The following is a 23557-nucleotide window of genomic DNA, read 5'->3' on the forward strand; positions in this document are numbered from 1 at the left end:
GGTCACTCGCATGTGGGTGACCAGCTCTCATTTTTTTCCATCTCAGTGAGCAATTTATTTAAACTTGCATGAATGATCTTTAATATGGACTGCCTTTACTGAATGGAGTATGTTGTCTGTATGGTGCCTAACAGGTTTCTGACTGCATTGAACAAAGCAGGAACTCTAGGAGAGAGGGAAGAGAGGAGAAAAATGGAAAAAGTAATGCAACACTTTTTTCATATTTCACATTATATTGCACAGGGCCAGAGAGGTCAGGCAGGAGAGGGAGCGTCCACAGGATCTCCAGGAATGCCAGGAGAAGAAGATGTGGAGAAAAAAGATCAAGGACCTCCTGGACCTCCAGGGAAACTTGGACAACATGGTCAGCCCGTGAGTGTTTTCTGTCTATTGAAAGAATTCGTGTATTTTAGAAAGGGTCGCTCATCACACATGCATAAAGGGCTGAAACTTCACAACCTCATGCACAGTGTCTTACTTCTGCAAGATGGGGTCTTAGAGCCACCAAATCAAATCAAGAAGTGTCGTATCTGCTTTGCAGATGTGTCAGCAGCTATAAAAGTGTTGATGAGAGACAATCATCAGAAAGCACAAGGCAAGCAGCTGATGTGCTGATGTGCTAATATTCATAGAGCAGTACTCTTTGGGCAGCCTTTGCAGTACTACACCACCCTCCCAACTGTCATATTTGAACATGTTCAAAGCTGCTGGGCTTCAGAACTCTCAAGCCTCCTTCAGTAGCTTCTGTGTATCCAGGATGTTTCATATGTCATAGCTTTCTGAACCATCAGCATGAGATGTATACAGTAAAACACGGCTATGCATGGGGATTGGACTAGACGACCTTTGCAGGTCCCTTCCAACACAAACCATTCTATGATTCCATGATAATTCTATAATGCTAAATTGTATAGAATTATAAATCTGTATCATTCTAAACAGAGGTGAAAAATAGATCACATTGTGAGACAGTATTTCTTACAGTTCTGGTTTGTTGTTTTGTTACTACATGACACATCAAGCTATAGCTCGTTGCTTTTCTCTTTTGTGCTTCTTTGTTACCATGATTTATCTACTTGTCTAACAAGGATGTTTTATTTTAGGGCACTCCTGGCAAAAATGGGTTACCTGTAAGTACTCTTTCATGCATATTTGATTAACTGAAGAAAACAAAACAAAACAAAACATTTTTTATCAGAGACTCAGCTACATGGAAGCTTAAGCAGCAAAGTGCTTTCTTCATGTCCTCTCTTTAGATGGCAGCTCTGGTGCTGCAGTTGACTTCCTCAGGTTGCCTAGAGAGGGGGACCCAGGTTTCTAAGAGAAATTTATGATTTCCCAGTTATAAAGAAAGAGACATGGCATGCTATAAGCAACTCTGCAAGAGTCCAGATCTGGTGAGTCTGGTTTGGTTTCAGACAGGAACTTCAAAAAAAAAGGACAAACTCAGACCCAGACCTCCTCCAGGCCAAAACAATGTTCTTCAGACACACATGCTACCATATTGCATGCTCCTAACCTCAGCTGCTGTTAACTTTCCAGGTGTACCTCTCACCCCCCAAGTCTTGAGCAGTAATTCAACTGCACTTTCCTGTCTCTGCAGTCCTCTATTTTACCCTTTCTTCTTTCACATTTGCTGTCACCTTCCTGTAATGTTCCTTCCACTCCTCTCCAGGTGACTCCCATTCATACGTCAGTTTACCACAAGCCGTTGACAGATTGTATATGCATCCTCCACAGTGAAGTATTGCCCAGCAACCCACACAATAACAAATCCATATTCCATAAATGTCTCAGCTGCTGTTTGCACATCTGTCCTCTGCAGATGCTTTACTACCTGGCTTCTTTGTTTCCTTACTCTTACCTGTTGCTGTCACTTCATGCATCTATGTCCTAACTGAATTACAAATAGCACCACTTTATAATAGCACTGACTTTTAAGTTAGTGGGAGTTTTTTTCTAGCCAGTGGTCAGCCTCTATATTAAGGGCATGTGTGTTAAATATAGAAAAGGTAAACTTATATGGAAAGGTTATTTAAGATTAATTTGACTCCTGAGGTTTAGAATGGAAAATGTGCTTAAATTCCTATGTAGTATCACACATTCCCTGTCATGAAACATTCTGTTTGGTAGGAACTGGATATATTCAGGTGGGTCAAAGGCAAAAAGGATTTCAGTAGAAGGTGGGAACAGGCTAATGCCAATGATATGATTTGGTGCACTCAAGGCAGCAGTCTGCAGTAGTGGCAAATACTCTCTTTTGACTATCACTTCTGAATGAAATTAAAAGTAGGCTTCTTCCAAGTGACCATTTTCCCATAATTTGGAAGTTGTTAGGGAAGAGGAATTTGTTAGCCCAGAATTCACCTGCTGAAAGCATACTCAGCAACTTCAGAATAAACGAAGAGTTTCTTATCTCTTAGATAAGTAAATGGCTAAGAGACAGAACATTTGAAGAGGACTTTCCAGATGCCTGTCCCTATTTGTTCTAGTGGAACATTATAGTTTTCAAAATATTTGTCATCAGATATGTCTGGTTCACCTGTCAAATCCAAATGAAGACTGCCAAGTCTTTCTGTATCCTCCAAACAGGCTTCGCTGCCACTTTGTTGTGGACAAAGCAGATCTGGTGAAGCACGTTTTTGTGCACTGCCAGCTGCAAAGGTGTAAGTCCCCTATCTCCTCCCACTGTGCAAAACAAGAGTTAGAACCTAGCACCCTTATGTCTAGCCTCTGTACAGTGTCTTCAACCTGCATAAACGATAATGTCTAATTTAAAAAATTACTTCCTTTTAGGGCAAAAATGGACTTCAGGGCTTGCCAGGACTGAAAGGAAAAGCAGGCCTCAAAGGGAAAAAGGTATGTGTCCTGTTAATAACCAACAATCAATCAGATCCCATTTATGCTTGGACAAGTGCTAATTTGGTACTGTTTGAGAGAAAGAATAATATTAATAGGGAAACACAGGAAGAATTCAAACATCCTGCTGCTCACCCGTGAATCTGCATGAAGGATAGCCATAATAGAAATCATAAGGATTTTTCAGGAACATGAATTAACTTCAGCTGTAGAAAAGGTTGAGCTTTCACAGGAGAACTAAGGAATATATATGTAACATTTAACAAAGGCGATTGTTATATACAACTGTTCTGTGCAACTTACTCCACTGGCTAAGTGATTTAACAGAGGCAATATAATCATATTACTCTTATGAAATTAACATAATGAAAATAAGAGTTAAACCATCCGAAGTAACAACTTGTATCACATCCAGGATAAAGTGAGCGATAATGGATTAATCTATCATTAAAGCACATGTTGTACACAAAAATTGGTATTCAGCCAGTAAGTCCAAGTGCTAAGTTAATAACTTGTTTCATGTGTTTACCAAACCAATTCAGGCTTCATAATGCCTCAGCACTACCCATGAGTAGCATTGTTTGTTAACTGTTCCCAGTATGCTACAAGAAGACACTGTGCACGGGTTGTCTCTGTTCATTGTAAATGCTCCCCTGCACTGCTATTCCAGCAGGCTTTTTATTTTGAAATACTCATCATGCAGATGAGTTGCAGTATAGTTCTTATGTGATTTCATGAAAATTGCACCAAAACCCCGTACTCAAAACATTAGCTTTAAACATAGCTGAAAGGACCCCCAGGGTCAGGTACCTAAGTACTCTAAACACAGCCAGTTTGCTCTCCTGACCTCAGGGCTAAAGAATAGTCCCCAGCTTTACTTTGTTGATTACAATAGGCATTAGAAAAATAATTTTTTGGCAGCAGGAGTAGCAGCTTAGCCACAGTGAGCTAAGGTTATATCTGGAAGGAAAAGACGCCTGTAATTTATTACTGATAACATGGCAATCTTAATAAAGACATCTTAAACTTCATTTTCCATTTTTAAAACAGGATTAATACTTCCAAGTGATACTTCAAAGAGGTGTAGCAAATGCACTAAAAAAAATTAACATACTGAAAAGAACTAAGGAACACTGACAGCTTCATATGCAGAGCTTTTTTCTTGGTTATATTTTAGCAGACCCAATTCCTGCAGCAGAAAGCAGGACAAGCAAGAAGACACACAGCCTGGTCAGTGTGATTTCCTAGGACCTGTTATGCTAGTAGGGTGAGCAGAGCTTGAAGAACTGATGTATGCACACAAAAAAAATTCAAACCAGTTATGCTCTCTAAAGACAGTTCTTTTTCAGCATAATACTACTTAAATTTGAGGAAGAGTAGCAAGATCCACCTGCCCATTTTTGGTTCTTCCAATTGAAAATGGAAAGGTGAGAATGAATGGGGTGATACATACTAGTGCAGAGTAGGGACCTGGCCTGTCACTTTTTCACTTGTGGGCCTTGCTGTCAAGGAACCAATAAGTTGAGGCTAAATAAAAATTATTGTTCAAATTCAGTTAAAGCTCCACCAACATCAGCTACTCATTTGGGATGTCACATGTCAGAGCAACTTGATCTAGTTGAAGATATCCCTGCTCATAGCAGAGGGGTTGGACTTGATGACCTTTGAAGGTCTCTTCCAATCTAAATTATTCTAGGATTTGTCACTACCACTTCTGATTCTTAAAATGTATGGCAAATGATCCAAAATGTGCAATTGCTCACTTAAAAAGGGAGGGCTCTCAACCTCAAAGACTTATTTTGAATGGTGTCCTGACCCAAGGGGAGACTGCAGGCCTGCTGCTCCAAGGAGAATTAACTCCTAATGGCTCTCCAATGGGCCTTCATTTATACCTTAAGTTTTTGCAGGTTTTTGTCAGGGCTTTGTCAGGAAGGATGACAGAGATACAGTGAGATGAGATGCTCTTTGGGAATGGATACAATTAGGTTTCCAAGGCATGACTGTGATCTAAGCGGGAGGGATTTTTCTTTCTTGTAGTACACACATTTGGAAGAAATTGAGTGAAAACAAGCACAAAATTCTAGCAGGAGCTAAGGTAATATTCACTGGAAAAAAAAAAAAAAAAAAAAGCAAAGGATATGTTAAAATGAATGAAAAGTACCTGTAAATGAACATGCTGGCAGACAGTGAAAATAACCCGAAATTAACTAAACACATTCTCTGTGAATATGACTGAAGTATCACTATAGGAACCATTTGACAAAGCCACAGGGAACAAAGAAATTAATGAATACATTTATCTAATGAATTCTCAAGCGTAAAGGGCAAGTGATCAAGAGGCAGGTAAAACTCGGTGTTTCCTGCTATTAACGGAACATATGCATTTAGAGAACATGAAGTGCTAATAAGTCCAGATGACAAATTTGCAGGTCAGAGGGTAAAGCATAGATCAGTAGAGGCTGGCTAACAGTGTTAGTTATGTCTCTATGACTTCCACCCTGTTGAGAAAGCTCAGTGAAAACAGTCTGTTTTCTCTGCTCCTGGTGCAAAGTGGGAAAGAGGTCACACCTTACAGCTCTGCAGTGTCAGTATGGAGGGCAGCAATCTGTGCTATGTGAAAGCATGGGTAGAGGGAAAGCTGAGCTTTTCACTCCCAGTGTTGAGAGAAACTCTGGGAATTGAACAGTTACATCGCTCTTTCTTTGCCTCTAAATGTACGTCTTTCCTGAAAACAGGATCCCCATGTAGGAAGAATGTCTAAAATGCACACTGAGGAACTCATCAGTATGGTGAACTGTGGTTATTGAATGCCAAAGGCAAGAAATGTGAGACAGCTAGGGAGGGAGAAGAAGGCACTGCATTTTCTCCTGGCATTCCCTCCAATAGATGTATTAGGTAAAAAGCGGGCTCAATCACTTTTAGAGGTATACAAGACTTCAAAAAATGAAATTAAATGGGCGCCAATACTATGATGAGAACAATGTGGATAATTAAGGAATCATAATGTTTTGCAGTGCCAGCTACTTATGAAACCATTGCCCCCATTTTAGGGGATGCAGATGCATCCTTCTCCCAAAAGAGTTTAAAATACAAAGGCCAAATACTGCATAGTGAATTCTCCTGAAAAAGGCACACAGACAGTTGAGAATGAAAAGGTACATAATAAAACACTTCCAAATTAGATTAAAGCAGTTGAGACAGAACATCAGTCCTGACTTGAGTGAAAAATTCTGTAGTCCAGCAGAAAATGTAATAGAAGTTGTAAATATCTTAAGAAGAAGCCCTTCAAACTAGCTTCAGCAAAAGGTTAGGGGTGATGTAAGAAAGCCAAAGTAGAAGAGATGGTAGTAATTATGAGAGAAAATGACACAGTTCTGAGCAGGATTTTTTGTTGTCTTGGCAGCCGATAAAGGTCAACACATGGAATAATCATGACATGGTGGTACTGGAGAAAGTATTACAGATGGTGCCAGTGACATGAAAAAATTACTTATTCAGTACCATGGTGTGAACACACTTTCTACTTACTTATTTATGGGGAGATGGGCCTAAAATGTACCTTAAAAATGCAAGACCAACAGTAAAACATTGTGACAAGATAGTTATACTGTCTAATGCTGTTAATGCTGCTTGCACATTGGCAAAATCATGGCAGAAGCTAGAAAGGGCGAAGTCCTTTCTTCCTTTGCCAATACAAAGATCATGTTTCTTGGGAGCTTGTATTAGAAATTAACAAAGTTCAACTCTGCTCATAGCATCAAAGCAGACACATTTGTTATTTCTTGCGACTAGAAATCCACGCAGGCTGCAGCCAGTGCTGAAAAATCCTGCTCTGCATTTACATGATTAAGTCCTTGTTGATTTATCTTCATTCCTGTTTTAGGGTGATCCTGGTGAGGGATTGCCAGGACCCCCTGGACCACCAGGACCCGCAGGACCATCTGCTTCTTCCAGAGGATTAGTGAGTATTTGGGATTCTGTCACTGAGCTCAGCTTACCATGGAGGAATCCAGAACTCAGTAGGAGGTTTCCTCTGGGAAAGTAGCCTGACTGCTACAGAGATAATCATGTTTTCTAAAACACTCATGGAGAAGTGCAAATAAATGTCTGGCTAATGTGCAATGTTATTTACGTAAACACCCAATATTCACATTTTAGAAATCCAGTCAATGTGTGTTCTCTCCTAGGCAAGATCAATAATATATGTGAGAATAACAGACCAAAGTTTCCTTAAAAAAAGCATTATAAATCTGAATTATTAATTTCTTCCCTTTACTGGACAGAGAAATGGTTTGACAGTCGCTTACATTTGTTGTCATTAACTACTACAATGCATACCAGCATGGTGACAGTGTTTATATATTGAATGTTCAGTACTTAGGCAGTGTTAAAGAATATGTTTCAGCTTCATCTCTTTTCTGTACTCAGAACTTTCCCACTGTTTCCATGAGGATACCTGTATATGCAGCTTAAAAAGAATTTTCAGTTCATGGTGTGACACTTGACTTTACACATAGACACAGCCCACCACTAACAGCAGTGAAGTCCTGCAGTGGACTTTTAAACAAAACTACCTGTCACACTGGGTATTGTGAGTATTTAACAAGATAGCTTATATTTCAGTGACCAAACTGGATTATGTATTTCCCTGATCTAGGGTCTGCTAAATTGTACCAATCTGCTTTTGTAGCATTGAAGTAGAGTAACAGTGTTATGAAAGCCTGCACTGTTTAACCTCCACTGATCCTGACTTGAAGACAGCTTCAGATCACTAGGGCAAAGTCTTCCAATCCAACACCTTTTCTCACCCAACTACTTCTTTAAATGTAGCAGTGAACACCAGGTCCTGCACCACCTTTACGCTCCTGTTGTCTGTGATAGCAAGATTCAAGACTTCTTATTCTCGAGTGAAGGAAGTCTCAATGCAGTCACGGAATGCATCCCATACTCCTGTGCTTTAGAAACATTAGCTTTGGTACTACTATAACTGATTTGGGTACTAGATCTCAGTGCACTTTGGGTTGTAGTTTACAAAGCATACACAGCTATGAAATTCATCAAGAATTTGCAACGGGAATTTGTAATTAATTTACTTTTATATGAGATGACATTTCATTTTAAATGTGGTAGAACTCGCATGTAAAAAGTCTTACTTCAACAGCCGAGTTTGTTGCACATAGAATCATAGAATAGTTAGGGTTGGAAAGGACCTTAAGATCATCTAGTTCCAACCCCCCAGCCATGGGCAGGGACACCTCACTCTAAACCATATTACCCAAGGCCTCGTCCAACCTAGCCTTGAACACTGCCAGGGATGGAGCATTCACAAGCTCCCTGGGCAACCCATTCCAGTGCATCTTGGTTTATTCTTTTAATTTTTGAAATTATGAGTTCTATGAAACTTTCACAGAGAGTTTTATAAAAACAGATAACTGGACTTCATTTCACCTTGCTATATATACTGTGCCGAGAAACTACAGGATGGCAAATTTTCCATAAATAATACTTCTTTTTCTTTGGACGTTTAAAAAAAAAATGTTGACAGTATGTATGCTGCCTATAGTTTTCGCTATAGGTTCCACAATATAGGAAGATTGTTGAAAGCTGAAGAAGCTTGGGTCTATGAGATTGTCCTATAGATGAGTACAACTAGATTGCAATACTAAACCCAAACTGTTTTCTAACAAAACATTTTAGAGAATGCTTTATTAATTTGCCTTTATAAACTGCCTCTTTAGGTTCATGTTGTAGGAATCTTAGAATTTGGGTTTTGACCTAAGAGGCATAATCTAGAAAACAGTGGCCGTTTTTTTAGGCAGGTAGCACCACATAGCTCTGTGTCATCGGCAGACTTGCTGAGGGTCATTCAAACCCACTGCCCATGTTGCCGACAAAGATGTCAAACACGATCAATCTCAGTGCTGATGTCTGAAGGACACCACTTGTTACTGATCTCCACTTGGACATCGCAATGGTCCAAAACACCAGAAACAGGGCTGAAATGTTTTTCTTGTATTACAATTTTCACAATTTATGACAGTCTGCTGCAGGGATATTGACTATAATTGTATTTGCTGTAATTGTCAAGTGATACTTTCATTTGTAACTTTAGTAGCAGTATTTTAAAATGGAATTCCCCTAATTTCAGAATACACTGGAACCTGAAGAATCGGGTTCAGGAGACATTGATGGAGAAACCGAGATTTTAAGAGTAAGTATATACTGATGTTTATTTCTCATTAGCATAATAAAGAGGTTTTCTTTCCTAATCTAGATTGTAGAAGGTCTATTTCACAATGCAAATTTTATACATGCTTAATTCACAGCATCCAAAAATGTAGGGTTTCATTTCAAGATCTGAAAAGGCCTAAGTGTATGTGAGTGAGGAAGAAGTATGAGAAAGGAAGAGGACAACAAAGAAGTAAAAGCAAAAGGACTTTTTAAAATGAGAACATGCTTTTAATCTGATTCTGAGAAGACATTAAAGAGGAGAGAGATGGAAATTACACTATTCTTTGCTTTCTTTAATTGGTAATACCTGTTCTAAAAATTAAGTATGTCTGTATGAAATATTTTACACTACAACTTACACTCTTGATCCATTTTAATGGCAATTTGAACTTCATTGTATCCTTGCCCTTGTGAAGAATTTTAACACTGTCGCATGAAGGCTAGATAGTAGAGAGGGATGCTTTGGCTTAGTGCATGTTAGTAAGATTTTCATGTACATGTTCCTGAGTGAGGTTCTCTGGGCTGTGTAACATGGAATATCAGACTTCTGTCCCTGGGAAGGAGTGCCATGCCCCAAAATTTCAAACTGTCCATGTTTGCCTGCTAATGCAACCAGTAACAAGGATGGACTTGTATGTGAGAAAGAGTATTTATAAACATACTATTTCTCTTCAAGTAACTTATTTCATTCATTTTATTAAATTTAAATGTTCGTATCTACACAGGATAGATGTTTGGAGCAAATGCCATTTTTACAGCACTTACCACAGTGAGATCTTGACCATGAGTACATATTCTCAGTGCTGCAGCAACAGCATCAAGAAACCCTTTGAAATAAACAGAGAAAAAACTAATCGGTTCCTGTGCTCAGTGATTGCTTAATTTCATTTTGGTTAAGCTTAACATTGGGTCGATCACTGGTAAATCTCTAAGGTCTTTACTGCACTAAGGAGAGCTGCGACAGAATATTTTGGTTTTTAACTTCCTGCTTTCTGTGCATGCCATAAGGTGAGGTGGCATAATTCAGAGAGCAAGGATGGAGGAGGTCAGTGTGACCCTAGGTGAAGTGTGTATCTTTGAATATAAAATTGATTCTTAATGAAGCAGAAGGCAAACGGTAACTCAAGCTGATAGCTTTATGAATCTGTCTGTGTGAGCTTTTCCTCTTCCATGTATATACAAATGAACCTGGCTAGGGTCATTTCTAACAATGATACTGATTTTTCAAGGGTCCTCCTGGGCCACCAGGGCCTCCCGGACAGCCTGGTCTTCCAGGAAAGCCAGCACCCGATTCAGGTGTAGGACCTCCTGGGTCACCAGGGGAAGACGGAGCTTCTGGTGAAGAAGGCCCTGAGGTGAGTACACATTTATGCACAAATATTAATGTTGTTTCTGTCCTACAACGCTAAGTGCTAAGTCTTACAGCCCATAAAATTCTTAATAATATTGCAGAATATTTTTAATGTAAGAGCTTGGATTTTATGCATACTTTTTATTAAAAAGAATAAAAAAATAAATGTCTAGTTAACCAAAGCATATTACTCCACAGCAGGATGTACATTTGGCAGACATACTGGTGAATCTGGACCAGAATAAATAAAAAGTAAGGATGTTTTTACCAACACTGCATAAGGCTAAGGATTACTTTTCCTGTTCTGCTTTCCAGAAAATGAAGTTTGCTAAATCACTTAACTAATCTGCAGGGAATTTTTAGCATAAATTGAATTAAATAAATATCCTCCTTTAGGAAATCTCCTTCTTCTTCTTCAGATACATAGAAACACTCCCACTAAGTGCTGTGAATACTTCAGAATAAGAGAATGGCAAGTGCTAGACCATGGCACTGAAACAGTTTAGGCATATGCTTCATTGTACCTCTTGTCTCACTTTAAACATGAACAGAAGTCGTTCTATAATATAACTAGGAAAAAGGCATAGCTTTTCTACATAAACGCAAAACCCAGCTAGTCTTTTCTTGCTTTCAATTAATTACCTTACTTTGTATTTTAATTGTCTGAAGGTAAGCTGTTTTGTCACTGAATGAGTGGCTTAGACCTAGCAAAAAAAACACATCCTCTGGGATTTAGGAGAGTGTCAAGCATTCTAAAAAGTCCTGCAGAGACCTGTCATGAAAATGCCTATTTTGGAAACATTTCTCAGAACCACAGTATTTTCAGAACCACAGTATCCTTAGAAAATAATTATAGGTCTTCTGCCCTCTAATGTAAGTTCAGTGTTGCTCCCCAGTGCTCATATATGGAAAAGCATATTTTAGTGAAATGAAGACTCTTAGCATCTTAAGGCTTTGCTATCAGAAGCAGTCTGCTCCATGACTAGGCATGTTTTCCCATGTTTTTCTTTATGTTTAGCTAAAAATTCTAAAAAAAAAAAAAAAAAGAAAAAAATACAAAGAGTCTAGGATCAGTAAAAGCAAAATTTAATGATAGAAAAAAATTTTTTATTGGAATCCTCATTCAGTAACACTTTGAAATAGTTGTGTAATTAAATTCAGTTGCAAATCCTAATTTCAAAAGAGTAGTCAATTACTTGAAGCTGCGTGCAGGCTGAAGTTCCTCCTAAATCAAGAACTTTGTAACATAACATCTCTCCTGATGAGAAGTGTGTCTTGGAAATGTCTGGGTAAAGGCTTCCTTTTGCAATGGGAAATAACTGCTTCTCTAACTGCTCCGCATTGCATCTGATACTGATGTGATATTGATGTGATTAAACACATATTTCCTAAATGCTACATGAAACTCAAGTGCGTCATGACATTGTATATGGATATTTTCTATGGTAATTTTTTAAAAGTAGTTCACAAATGAAAGAATACACCCTGAAGTGGGTAACAAATCTCCAAGTGTTGCTTGCTAGCTACATGACAGAGACTACTCAAAAGCTATAAAGGAAACAAGCAATTATGGAGCAATGAAACTTAAAATTGCTAAACAGTTAAGGGAAAATAGTCACTAAAATCTGAACAATTATTGTTGTTAGCCCAATCTATCTTCTAATTTTCCTGTGTCTATGCAATCATGGCAAAATACAACATGATTGTGCTTGAAGCATACTGAAAATATTTCCTTTTCATATTGAAAAGAATTGATTAGTTATTTTATCATATACAGTGCATCCAAAGGGAAAAATGGAAGAGGGAGGAGTTAAGGAGTACAGGGAAAATGAGGCCTTTGTGACCATTCTGAAAACACCAGAGGAAAATGTTTTCCATCTCCTTCTGCAGCCATACATATCCTTCCTTATAACAGATGAATAAATAAATGAATAAAAACTCTCAGAGGCCAGAATGCACACCTGTAAACTTAATGAAAGGCTCTCAGAGCCAAACTGAAAAAAGCACAGAGCATACAAATACGTATGTAACTAACTGTTTCCTTTCTTGCATGCATAGTTACTGAGGGCTGGACTTCAATACTTCACAGATTGACTGGTTGACCCTACAAAACCATTTTTTCCCAGCTGGACTGCTCACTCAAATGCATGCTGTCATGGATACAACACAGTTGGATGGAGAGCTAAAAATAGGTGTCTCAGGGCGAAATTAAACTGCAGCACACAGAAAACCTGGTCCACTTTCTGACTTTGTCAATACCAACATTTTCTCAGCTAGTCCTTGTCTGACACTGAGGTTGCCAAAAGTGTAGACAGCAGGTGTGCCACCATCAACCCCCATCATATCTGTAGTAATAATGTCAAAACCTGCTTGGATAGCCCCATTATTTTTCATGCTAACTGTATAATTACATTATGCTTGTTTATATTATTTTGTATTATTTTGTCATTCATTTATACTTTTATATAGATATTGTTTGAAATATATTTAGATATGGTTTTTGATACAAAGGAAAACTCTAAAGACAAGAAATACAAATGATTGATAGAACTTAATGGTGTTATATGCTACCTGATGCTGCACATTAGTCTTTTATAATGCTGTATCATCAGTTGATCGAAAATACTTACATGCATGCACTCTCACGGCATCTGCTTTAGATTTACATCTCTACAGATGTATATATTTTATATGTCTTGATACTTTATAGATTTACCCTGCTTTACATCTACAGGGTCCTCAAGGTCCTCCTGGTCTTGATGGAGTGGCTGGCCCACCAGGACAGAAGGGAGAAAAGGTAAGTCTGTCTTGCTTCCACTTCAATGGAAAATCTTTGTCAGTTCTAGGACGAAAAAATCATAAATAATTGTCCCTGCAATGCAGTGTTGGCTGGCTTCAATTGGTTTTAATTGAATAGAGCTGCTAATAGCTTATTAGAATGTATCTCAAAAGGCATATTCAGAAATCCAGAATTCCCTGTTGGGTACAGTCTCATTTTCTGCAGCATGCAGTATTCACAATTCAAAATGAGCTACTATGGGGGAGAAAGAAAACTCCAGGTAGTCCAGACTGGCACAGACTGACAGCATATCACCTTGCAGCAGCCCATATTTGCCTTAACTGCTGACTACTCCACTGCTGCTGCCCCCAGGTAGGATAAGCCACTTCCACATCTGTGGCAGTTTCAGCCTTCCTTCAACTCTTAATTAGACATTTCAGGATCCTAACCTGGCAGCCAAGGGTTACTTAGTTTTCTGTTCACTTGCTGCACTGTTTGGCTTTATGCATGATCAGATGAGTACTTTAGCCAGAAAAAGGGGAGGAGTGGGGAACATATAGATGAAAGCAAGGGATCATAGCATCCAGAAGACAGATTTTCTTGTGTTGCCATAGAACCAGAAACTACATATTGCAAGACTGCCACTCTTTTTTTAAAGTTTGCCCAAATTACTGCATTCAGTTTTTTGCACCCAACTTCAAGAAGAATGTGGACAAGACAGAGACTGCAGCAGAAAGAGCTATGGAGATAGGCAGGGGCCTTGAGTACATGACTAATGAGGAGAGGCTGAAGAAACTCAAACCATTTAATCTGGTGAAAGAGAGGTAAAAGCATGCCCAACAGATATAAAGACATAATTATAACCATTTAATTAATAAGGACTGTTGAGTCTGTATTTGAAATACTGAATCCAGTTTTTTGTACCCCACTTCAAGAAGGTTGTAGAGAAGATAGAGACAAAAACTCCAGGAAAATTTCTATTGAGCTTTAGAATCACTGTCCATTTACAAGATCTTGAAAATACATTCCCACGTGTACACTGAAAGTTGACACACTGTAAAAGAAATGAAATGGCCAGAATATTGATTTTTATATAGATTTTTTTTTTTTTTAATTACAAGAGGGTTTTTAAAAAAATTCTTCTCTGGAGATTGAAGAATCTGAGTTGTGATTACAAAAGCCTGAGGTTGGTAAAACTGCAGCACACATTGGAACTAGTAACTGTCAAGAAGATGCAGTGTATAAGCAGACATCAAAATCTTGTGTTCATTGTAATCAGTGGCATGTGTTTTGTATAAAGAAGTCTAAGAATAGAAAGAAGTCTAGCTAAAACTAATTGGTCCTGACTCACATATTATAGGAAAACACTAACAAGAAAAGTAATTGGAAGAAAGATAAAATTTTCAGAAAGTGCATAATCCTCAAAAAGCAAGGACAAAACCTCAAAAAACTCAAAACCTCTCTAAGCCTGTTTTCTGCATTGTGGATATTTGATAAAATTTTAATTAGAATTGGGGCACCACATATTTGCACCTGCTCAATAAAATCCCCAACATCTTGGGATAACAATATTTTTCAATTTCTACTAAAAACCTTGATTTAACCTATATCACAATTTCTACATTTAATCATTATTCCAGATTAATCCAGAGAAGATTATGGGGGGAAACTGCAGGCTGCATTGAAAATAAAGTCAGTTTACTCCTTGGAGTGTAATTTGGTGGGGGTTTTGCCATTACTTTTGGAAGAAAACATTATCATTTTAATCCTGGTCCTTACTCATTTTTTTCATACCTCACTTGAGCAATATTTCTATTGAATGAGTAAGGACAGGAGCTTGCCAGTATAAAAGTTAATCCTGTTAGATTTAGTGCAACTTGGAAAAGAAGTATTTGCACGCTGTGAATTTCTGTTTACTCCAAGAACTAGAAGTGGAAAAAACAGTACCTAAGTGAAGTAAAAAAGCAAATCAAATAACTTGATTGCTGTAGAGGAACCTTAAAATCATATTAGTCATCATATCGCTTATTTGGAATGATGCCCTAGACAAATTGTGTGGGATCAGTTTCTCATTCTGTGATATCCCATGAGAGTTTTACATTTAAGTTCAGAAGCATGAGGATGTGACCCTCAATGTTTAATTCTATGTGCTCCAGACACAGAATCTGCAGAAATAACTGAAATACAAGATTGCATCCTGACTGCATACCAGACCAGAGCTATTCATTTGTTGTTGTAACTCCTGAATTACAGATTTTTTTCTTTTAAGTAAGAAGACAATGGTTTCTTATGTCTAATGTTTCCTGTAAAGAACATTATGGCATCAAATTAAACAACAAAGAAATCTGTGGACATTTTAATTAAGAAACAATACTATAAGTGTGGTTTTGTTGTGTGTCTAATGCTCTTACTGTAAGTAATTAGGATTGGTTTTCTTTTACAGGGTGATAAAGGACTTCCTGGTTCTGCTGGTCCAAAGGTAAAAATAATAAAAATAGTGTCTTTATGGGATAACGGTATCACTGTAATAAAACATGTTACTGAAAAGGTGTGAGAAGCATAAAAGTTTATTATTGTGAAACCTAACGAAATTGGCAAATTTGGCTTCTCAGTTGACCAACGTACTTCTCAAAGAAGTGTGGCCAAGATGTTGAGCGAGGTGATTTTTCCCTCATCTCTCATGAGACCCTCCCTGCAGTACCTGCAGTAATCTGTTCAGCTCTGGGAGCCCTAAAGTAAGAAAGACATGCACCTGCTTGAGTGGCTCCAGGGGAGAGCCAGGAATATGATCAGGGGGATGCCGCCTTCTTGAAACTGTCCAAGGCCAAGTTGGATGGCGCTCTGAGAAAGGTATCCCTGCCCATGGCAGGGAGGTTGGATCTATATGATCTTTAAGGTCCCTTCCAACCCAAAACATTCTATGGTTCTGTGATTCTACTTGCATTTACTTATTCATGTTCTGTTTACCAATAGATTGACCTTTTATTTTAGGGCGATACTGGAGACACTGGATCAATAGGCCCTAAAGGAGAAGCAGGTGCTGTTGGGTCTCCTGGAAAACCTGGACCACCAGGACCTCCCGGCCCCCCTGGGCCCCCTGGACCTCCTGGACCCCCAGGACTCAGCTACAGTCTGGGATTTGAGGTATTTTGCTGTCATGGGGTTTGTAGTGACTATGGATCTACTTCCTCCAGAGGAAGGAAAGCTCAAAGCTGAGCTGATGACGGATGACAGTAATTTGCTCAAGACTGAAATCTGCCTACAATTCCTTTTTCATTTGACCATATAACTGACCATGCTAGACTATGGAATTAATGGACTTCTTGGGGCAATTTTCATGAAACTATTCAGTAGTAACAGTGTTCAGATGCTATTTTTGATTCTTACATCATTGCTAACGAAAAATAATCAAATACTGTACTACAAGGGAAATCTTCAACACTTTATTTTTTCATGTAAATAATTTAAAGCAATGATTTAAATACGCATAGAGACCTGTCAGTATTTGTTGAAATCAAACTGCAGGTCCCCCTTAAGCTATGACATCCCTCACTCATTCTTGAGGGTACAAGTTTAGTTTAGGCATGTCACTTATGAAGCATGTAAATAACAGAGACAGATGTTGGACATTTCTGACCTCATGGTCTGTTCTACTCAGAGGAAAAGTGTTCTATTAAAAAAACCCCAAAACCAACAAACCAAACCAAAAGAATGACAAATCCAGATGCTACTCTGTCTGCTTCTGAAAATAATACCTTCATCACTTTAAAATATGATATCTGGCCAGCTTAAACTGAGTTTAACATGACTTTTGAGAGAACTTCTCACTTAGATGATGCTTTCAGAGCAAAAAGCTGCTTTGCGGAAAAGAAAGGCAAAGGGAGCATGCTCAAGTTCAAGAGCAAGAGCTGCTGCATTAACATATTTATGAAGAGAGGCTGGAAAATTGCCTACATCAGCATTGACATATGAGTCATCTTTTTTAATATTTCCATGCATTTTTCGTTTGTAATTTAGCTGCTTAACTCAGGAAAGTCTTTCCAGGGTTTTCATGGTTTTACATCATGGGATATAGTACAAGTTTGCATAGGAACTGAGGGCAGTTTCAGCAGAGAAGTAAACAACATCTAACCGAAACTGTGGTCATCTGTAGAACTGCTGCAGTAAAGTTCTGTTTAAAATATACCAGTTTACTCACACACGTTTCTCCAGGATTTGCCTCTTTTTGTATTTCTTTTTTCCTTACTCTAGAGACACTTCGAGTACTCCAAGAACAGAGGTGACCACTAATTCTTGTTTAGAGACATATTCTGATTTCTGATGTCCAGCTAAATAATATTGTACTATATACATTACTGGTTAATAATCTTGCTGATATCAGTGGCTTTTAATGGATGAAAAATCTCTCCAGCAGTTCACAAGTTCTTAATGACCAGCACTGTAATTGTTAGCAAGGAATAGCATAAAGTCTAAGCATACAAACACTATTGCCTTAACTTAGGCACACTGTAAAGGCTAGTGTAGACTCTTCTACTGAATAAATATGTACTTGTCTCAGAATGGGATAAGGACAATGGTAAGCCACAGCTTCATCCTAGTCCTGGTCTGAGTTTTAGCCCAGGATGTTGGCTTGTCTAACTTACAGTCATCTTCTGTGATCCTTGAGGATTCAGCGTTAAGAGATTCTCCAGTCTTCCCCATTTGTATTATTTGAATAGAAGCCAACTTTGCCTCATTGTGCCACCAGAGTTCCCCTGTACATAGGTATTTAGGACCAAATTCTGTTACTCCTGATACCTATGTCTCAGAGGAAGAAAGTTAGCAGATAAGCAGAAGAGAGTGGAAACAGGTAGTCCCCAGTTTTATGGACACAAACATAGAAGGATCCCAGCTCTGACTGCAGAAACAGTATCTTGACTGGCATCATCTTGGACTTCATCTAGTCCTAACAGAATCAGCATGATCGTCATTTCCCTGAAAGGAACATAGCTGTTAACAGGCTTGCTAGTTGTAGCTGATCTTTTGGATGCCCACCCCTGCCATCTGTTAAGGCAGCACTGTGGTCTGCCAGTTCTTTAGGGCAACACTAGCTTTTGGTTGGCAGTCTGTTTATTGCTGCAAGGCTGTTTCTGCAAAACATTCCTGTTAGCACTTGCTAGCATCTGTGATCAGCTATGTGCAAAAACCAAATGGCATGGGATTTGTTGGCACTTACGCTTGCCAAAAAAACAGTTTGAACTGCAGAAGGTACCTGGTAAACCCATTAAAAACATGCTGATGTCAAAAGCGATGGTGTGTAATACAAAGCAAGCATCAAGCACTCATTTTAAAAGGAAAAAAATATTGGCACAGTGGAGGCAAGGGAAAGAAGGACCCAGAAGCATAACTTGTGGTTTAATATAAGTAGCGAGCATTTGGTTAAACAGGGAAAAAAAATCAGCAGATTGTGTGCTATTTGATACATCAATAGCTGAAGGCGAAGCAAAATAAAAGTATGAATAATATTCAATCTCAGGTGAAGTTGCATGAAAGGACTTGACCAACCTGATGACTCAATGTCCCTCACCATGGTCCTCGAAAGGAAGGACCTGATTCCAGCTGTGCACTCTTTCTGCTTCTCTTATTTTTTCAATTCTCATGGGATTGGTGGGAAAGGGCAAAAGACTAAGATCTCTCTTTTTCACTGGAGTCAGATCAGTTGATGTTTTCCATAACTTTGGCATTAGGTTGTCATTCCATAGCAGCATAATCTGATCTTATTGGTTTTCCACCTTTTCCTTTACACCATCTCCAGAGTTCACGAGATCTATGATAATGTGAGCCATTTCAAGACATTAGCAAAAAGCTAAGTAGGCAAGGAGTTAAAGGATCTCTAAATATGATCAGCTGATACAAGGGCTCGTTGTCACTAAGAGGAGATTCTGCTTTGCTCCTGCTACCAGCTAAAGCCATTCCTGGCACAGGCCTGCCATTCATATTCACTAACATCCAGTGTTTCATTAATCAATACTTCCACAAGCCAATTTAGTTTTCTAACATTTTAGAGAACCATCCCACCCTCAAAAAGTAATGTATATTTTTGCCATTTAAGTGATTTAAAGTGGCTCACAGGAAAGTGAGAGGATTAAACATGTGGCACTGATGTTGAAAATTAAGGCTGTACGGCTGTGAGCAGCAAAGTGGAGCAAAGAAAGATTAAGATTTTTCCCTTTTCAGAAAAAAAAAAAACAATTAAGCCAATGCAGCTGCATTTAAAACTGCAGCTAAAAGCAAGTGAACAGTTTCCTGTTGGCAGGGTTCATACAACTGGTTGGAAGTACAGTGTGACAAGTTCTAGATTAAGAATAAGACAAGGTATAGGAATATGTAGTGGTGGTGCTGCTGCTGGGGGTAAAACAGATTATTATGGCAGCCTGCGATTTTATTTCTTTGGTTGCTTTGGAACTGGCAGTTCCTGGTTCTGACATGGACTGGTAAATTGGAAAGACTGTAAAGACCAGATCTTCTGTAAGCAGGATCAGCATGTCCTTATTGCATCTGAGTGGAGCCTATCTCCAGAATATCATACATTGGTCAAAAAAAGGGTTCATGAGAGAAGACAAATATATTTTTGTTCAGTATTTTTCCAGCTTTCTACAGGACTCCATAAAACAGAGCAGCTGGGACAAAAAAAACAACCAACCCACAAAAAAAAAACCAAAGCAACAAAACCAACAAACAAACCAACCAAAAGATAAATTCTCTAGCATTTTTTTTCTTTTTCATTAGGACATGGAAGGATCAGGTAGCATTGACCTACTAAGTGAATCCAGAATTCCAGGATCAAGAGGGCCAAAGGTAAGTGGATGCTTTGGAAGACCGGAACATTTTTTGGTTTTCAGGTTGTTTTTTGTGTCCTGCTCTCTGCTTTTTGGAAACACAGAGCCCCGCTCAATTGTAGATTTGGAATCACTGCACTGGATGCAATTGGTCTAGAATATCATTACAATAGCTGTGTCCTCCAGAGAATCTGAACGATATTTCTCTGATACTTAGTTAGCTGATGATTTTTAAATTCTGCTCTGGTGTGTTTCTGAGAGACTGAAGGACGAAATATTTTTTTATTATTATTATTATCTAGCTCCCTATTTCTTGTTTTACCCTAATAGATGCCCTTCGTGTTTATGAAGATGAATTACATACACTACTGAAATTGAAATGTCATAGTTTAACAATCAAATGGACATAATCTGAAATGCCACTTTTAAACTAAAGAAATGTTCCCAGTAGTGTGGAAGCAATGGCCTAGAATAAGGGGTGTTTTTTACTCCATCACTGTGTCTTAGGAGATTTTTGCTAGTGTGGGCTGCTTTAAAATACCAAGTAGGGAATGTGTGAATACAATGTGCGAGTTCTTACCGGAACATTTAGATTTATCCCCATTCTCAGCAATAGCATCAGAACTGTAGCCTGTGATGCCTTCCCTAAAGCAGGCAATTATCCAGCATTCCTTCTCCCAGAGCTGTCTGCATTGTTCTAGTTTGGTCTTCGGAAGTTCTACCCCTGCGCTCACTCCAAAAGAAACATTCAAACTTTCAAAGCATAGCTTTGACAGAATGAGTCTTCTTACCTAGATCTGGAGAAAGCGATGATGATGACATTGGGTAGATGCCAGACTGATTACTAAGCAACAGTGCACTGTCACTGCAAATAAGGCAACCCCTATACCGGAATACATCAGAAAAAGCAGATAAAGAGTTATTATTATAGCCCTTTACTCAGGGCTAGTGAGGCTGCATTGAAATACTAAATCCAGGGGTTTTGTACTGCACTTCAAGGTGGATGTGGAGAAAACAGAGACACTGTGTCAAAAAGGAGACAAGGCATGATCCAATAGCTGCTTACAAGTCTTTGAAGTTTCATCATATTGCAAATACTATGAAACCAAACTGCTCCTCATAGTGTCAGATGGTGCAGCAAGAGACAGTGATCACAATTTTCAGCTTGAGACATTCAGGCCAAACAGTAGAATAAACCATCACAAGGAGGTTGATGCAGAACTGGGGCACTTTGTCCGGGGAGGTTGTAGGAGCTCTGTTCTTGGAAGTTTTCAAGGCTTTGCTGGACAGAGACATGACCGATCTGATCCAGAGCTACTGATGTTTCTACTTCAAGGCAGCGATTGGATTAGATAGCCTCCAGAGACCCTGTTACAACCCTGTTTCTGTGATTCTATGAATCATAGAAATCCCAAGAAATTAACTGAATGCAGGAGACAGGAGTGAGTTTAGAAGGTTTTTGCCATGATTGTTTAAAGTACTAGTAATTCTGAGTCACTGAACTTATAGCTGACTCAATATCTTCGACACATTTGCCTGTTCATATCTTTCCTTAGGTGTTAAAGCAGTGGCACAAGAAATACTTTTGTTGCAGAAATTACAAAATTAATAAGATAGCTCCTTAGCTGAAACAAGCAGGTGTCCAAAACGAGATGTCCAAAACCAGTGCCAAAATTGCACATTCTGACCTGCCTAAATGCCAGCCTTACTCTCCGTTTCAGTTTTGTAAGAGGCATTGTTTCCAAGTCACTCAGATATAAATACTGAAAAAATGTCTCATTGCAGCTGAACAAAATCCTGGAATTTTGTTTTCCGGCTGCTGCTGAGTCACTCCACAATGTTTCAGTCAGTAAAAAGGGGACATAAGAGCTTTTCTGTAGTTATTAAAATGATTTTACTGGTTCTGCATGGAAGTATTATGAGCTGCTTACACCCTATGACAACTCCAGAGGTTGGTGACCGTGTTTGAGTGAATAGAGTGTATCTGCTTCTAAGAAGGCTGTAACTTAAAGCAGCTGCTTGGAAATAAATTACACTCACTTGCACTACTTTGTATCTGTTGATTTTTTCTATTAGTCTTTTATGAGAAAGTAGTGGTCATGTATCGAAGTACCAAACTTATTTTGTCTTCTCAGGGTTTACTATCATTTCCAGGGTTTCTGTTATCATTCTTTTGAATTCTTTTGTTGGTGTTTGGTTTGTTGTTGTCTTGTCCTCGTATTCCAGATGAAGAGAACTCACTCTGATGAATTTTTTTTTCATTCAACTTTCTAAAATGATCAGTAATGAGCTGTAGTTCATTTTACCATCAGAGTCATAATTGTATGCTACAACTGATGTCACCATATAGAGATAAGAGAGGAATTTGCATCCCCAAATGTTTGTTTCAAGCTGCTTTTAAACCTGGCAAGACAATGCTGTGTTGTCTCTAAACTCGTCACATATCTTAATTTTAGCCAAGGAGGCAAATAAAAAAATTTGTCCACCATTGAAAGCGATGACTTGCAACAAATGCACTTGAACAGTTTTATTTCTCGTATTTTCTAAAAATATGCATAGTATGCAGTGCAAGATTAAAGTTGTCTTTGAAAGAAAAAAGATCTTTAGATCTTTGCATGATAATGTAGAGCATGGCAATATTTCTTAGAACAACAAATGTAAAACAGTGCTTACATTTTATTACTCTCCATTGATAATACTGGTCTCCAACAGTGCTTTTTGGTTTTTGGTTGTGTTTATGAATTAGGGCTTTTTTTCTGAGAAAATTTATTATGAAATGCTATATGGATTTACCAGTAAATTCAATGTAATTTTATAGGGTTTTGTAGGAAGACATGGACAGCGTGGGCCATTAGGACCAAAGGTACCCTGTACAGCAAGGAACACCTGAAAGCTAACCTATTTTGCTTTGGTGTATATATTTTTTTTCTATATTCCCAGAATTTGCCTTAACAAAACAGCTTTTGTTTAACATTTATATACTGACTAAGTACAGGACAAATGTTATTCCCACTCACACTGCTTATTCATCCAGACTGTGTATTACTAGAGCTATTTTACATCCACACCAGGACAGTGAGTAAATATCAGCTGAGCCATTACATTCCAAGGCACTTGGTGTATTTTTGTTAAATTTTTCAAGGACATCTAGCAGTTTCTCTTTGTTGCTTATTTATACATCATTTTGGTTTCCAAGAGGTTACATGGTATGCTGTTGAAAGAGAAACCTGCAGAAAGAGATCTTCTGGCATAATCCCAGAAAGTGACAGGAAAATGTTCTGGAAGATGCTGAGGGAAAGAAGGGAGATGCCATGACTGCTATTCCTTGTTTTTTATTTGAGCTCAGTAGTAACTGAATTTTTCCACTTTGATGCTGCTGTTGGTTAAGTAACCCATGAGAAAAAAAATGCAGAGTTTTAAAAAAAAGGAAAAAAAAACAGAGAAAAAAGGGCAAATTCACATCTGGCCAGTCCCCTGTGCCTAGAGTCTCTATACACCTCAGATTATGGGGCTGAAAAG

At 38.5% G+C, this 23557-nt stretch overlaps 1 protein-coding gene across 3 annotated transcripts in view; it reads left to right on the plus strand.

Moving 5' to 3' along the window:
• The window catches only part of LOC133208464 (collagen alpha-1(XV) chain-like), a 113702-nt gene that overhangs the window by 43906 nt on the left and 46239 nt on the right, over positions 1 to 23557 (plus strand). For all 3 annotated transcript variants that reach the window (XM_061346327.1, XM_061346326.1, XM_061346328.1), the window contains exons 8-17: positions 244 to 372; positions 2797 to 2859; positions 6743 to 6820; positions 9008 to 9070; positions 10320 to 10445; positions 13176 to 13238; positions 15664 to 15699; positions 16212 to 16364; positions 19989 to 20057; positions 22857 to 22901. In XM_061346327.1, coding sequence (XP_061202311.1) covers positions 244 to 372; positions 2797 to 2859; positions 6743 to 6820; positions 9008 to 9070; positions 10320 to 10445; positions 13176 to 13238; positions 15664 to 15699; positions 16212 to 16364; positions 19989 to 20057; positions 22857 to 22901 — 825 coding nt within the window. The remainder of the gene's footprint in view (positions 1 to 243; positions 373 to 2796; positions 2860 to 6742; positions 6821 to 9007; positions 9071 to 10319; positions 10446 to 13175; positions 13239 to 15663; positions 15700 to 16211; positions 16365 to 19988; positions 20058 to 22856; positions 22902 to 23557) is intronic.

This window comes from Neopsephotus bourkii, unplaced genomic scaffold, assembly GCF_033783945.1.
Source record: "Neopsephotus bourkii isolate Nb327-2 ecotype Australia unplaced genomic scaffold, CSIRO-AGI_Nbou_v1 NB_272, whole genome shotgun sequence".
Lineage (NCBI taxonomy): Eukaryota > Metazoa > Chordata > Aves > Psittaciformes > Psittacidae > Neopsephotus > Neopsephotus bourkii.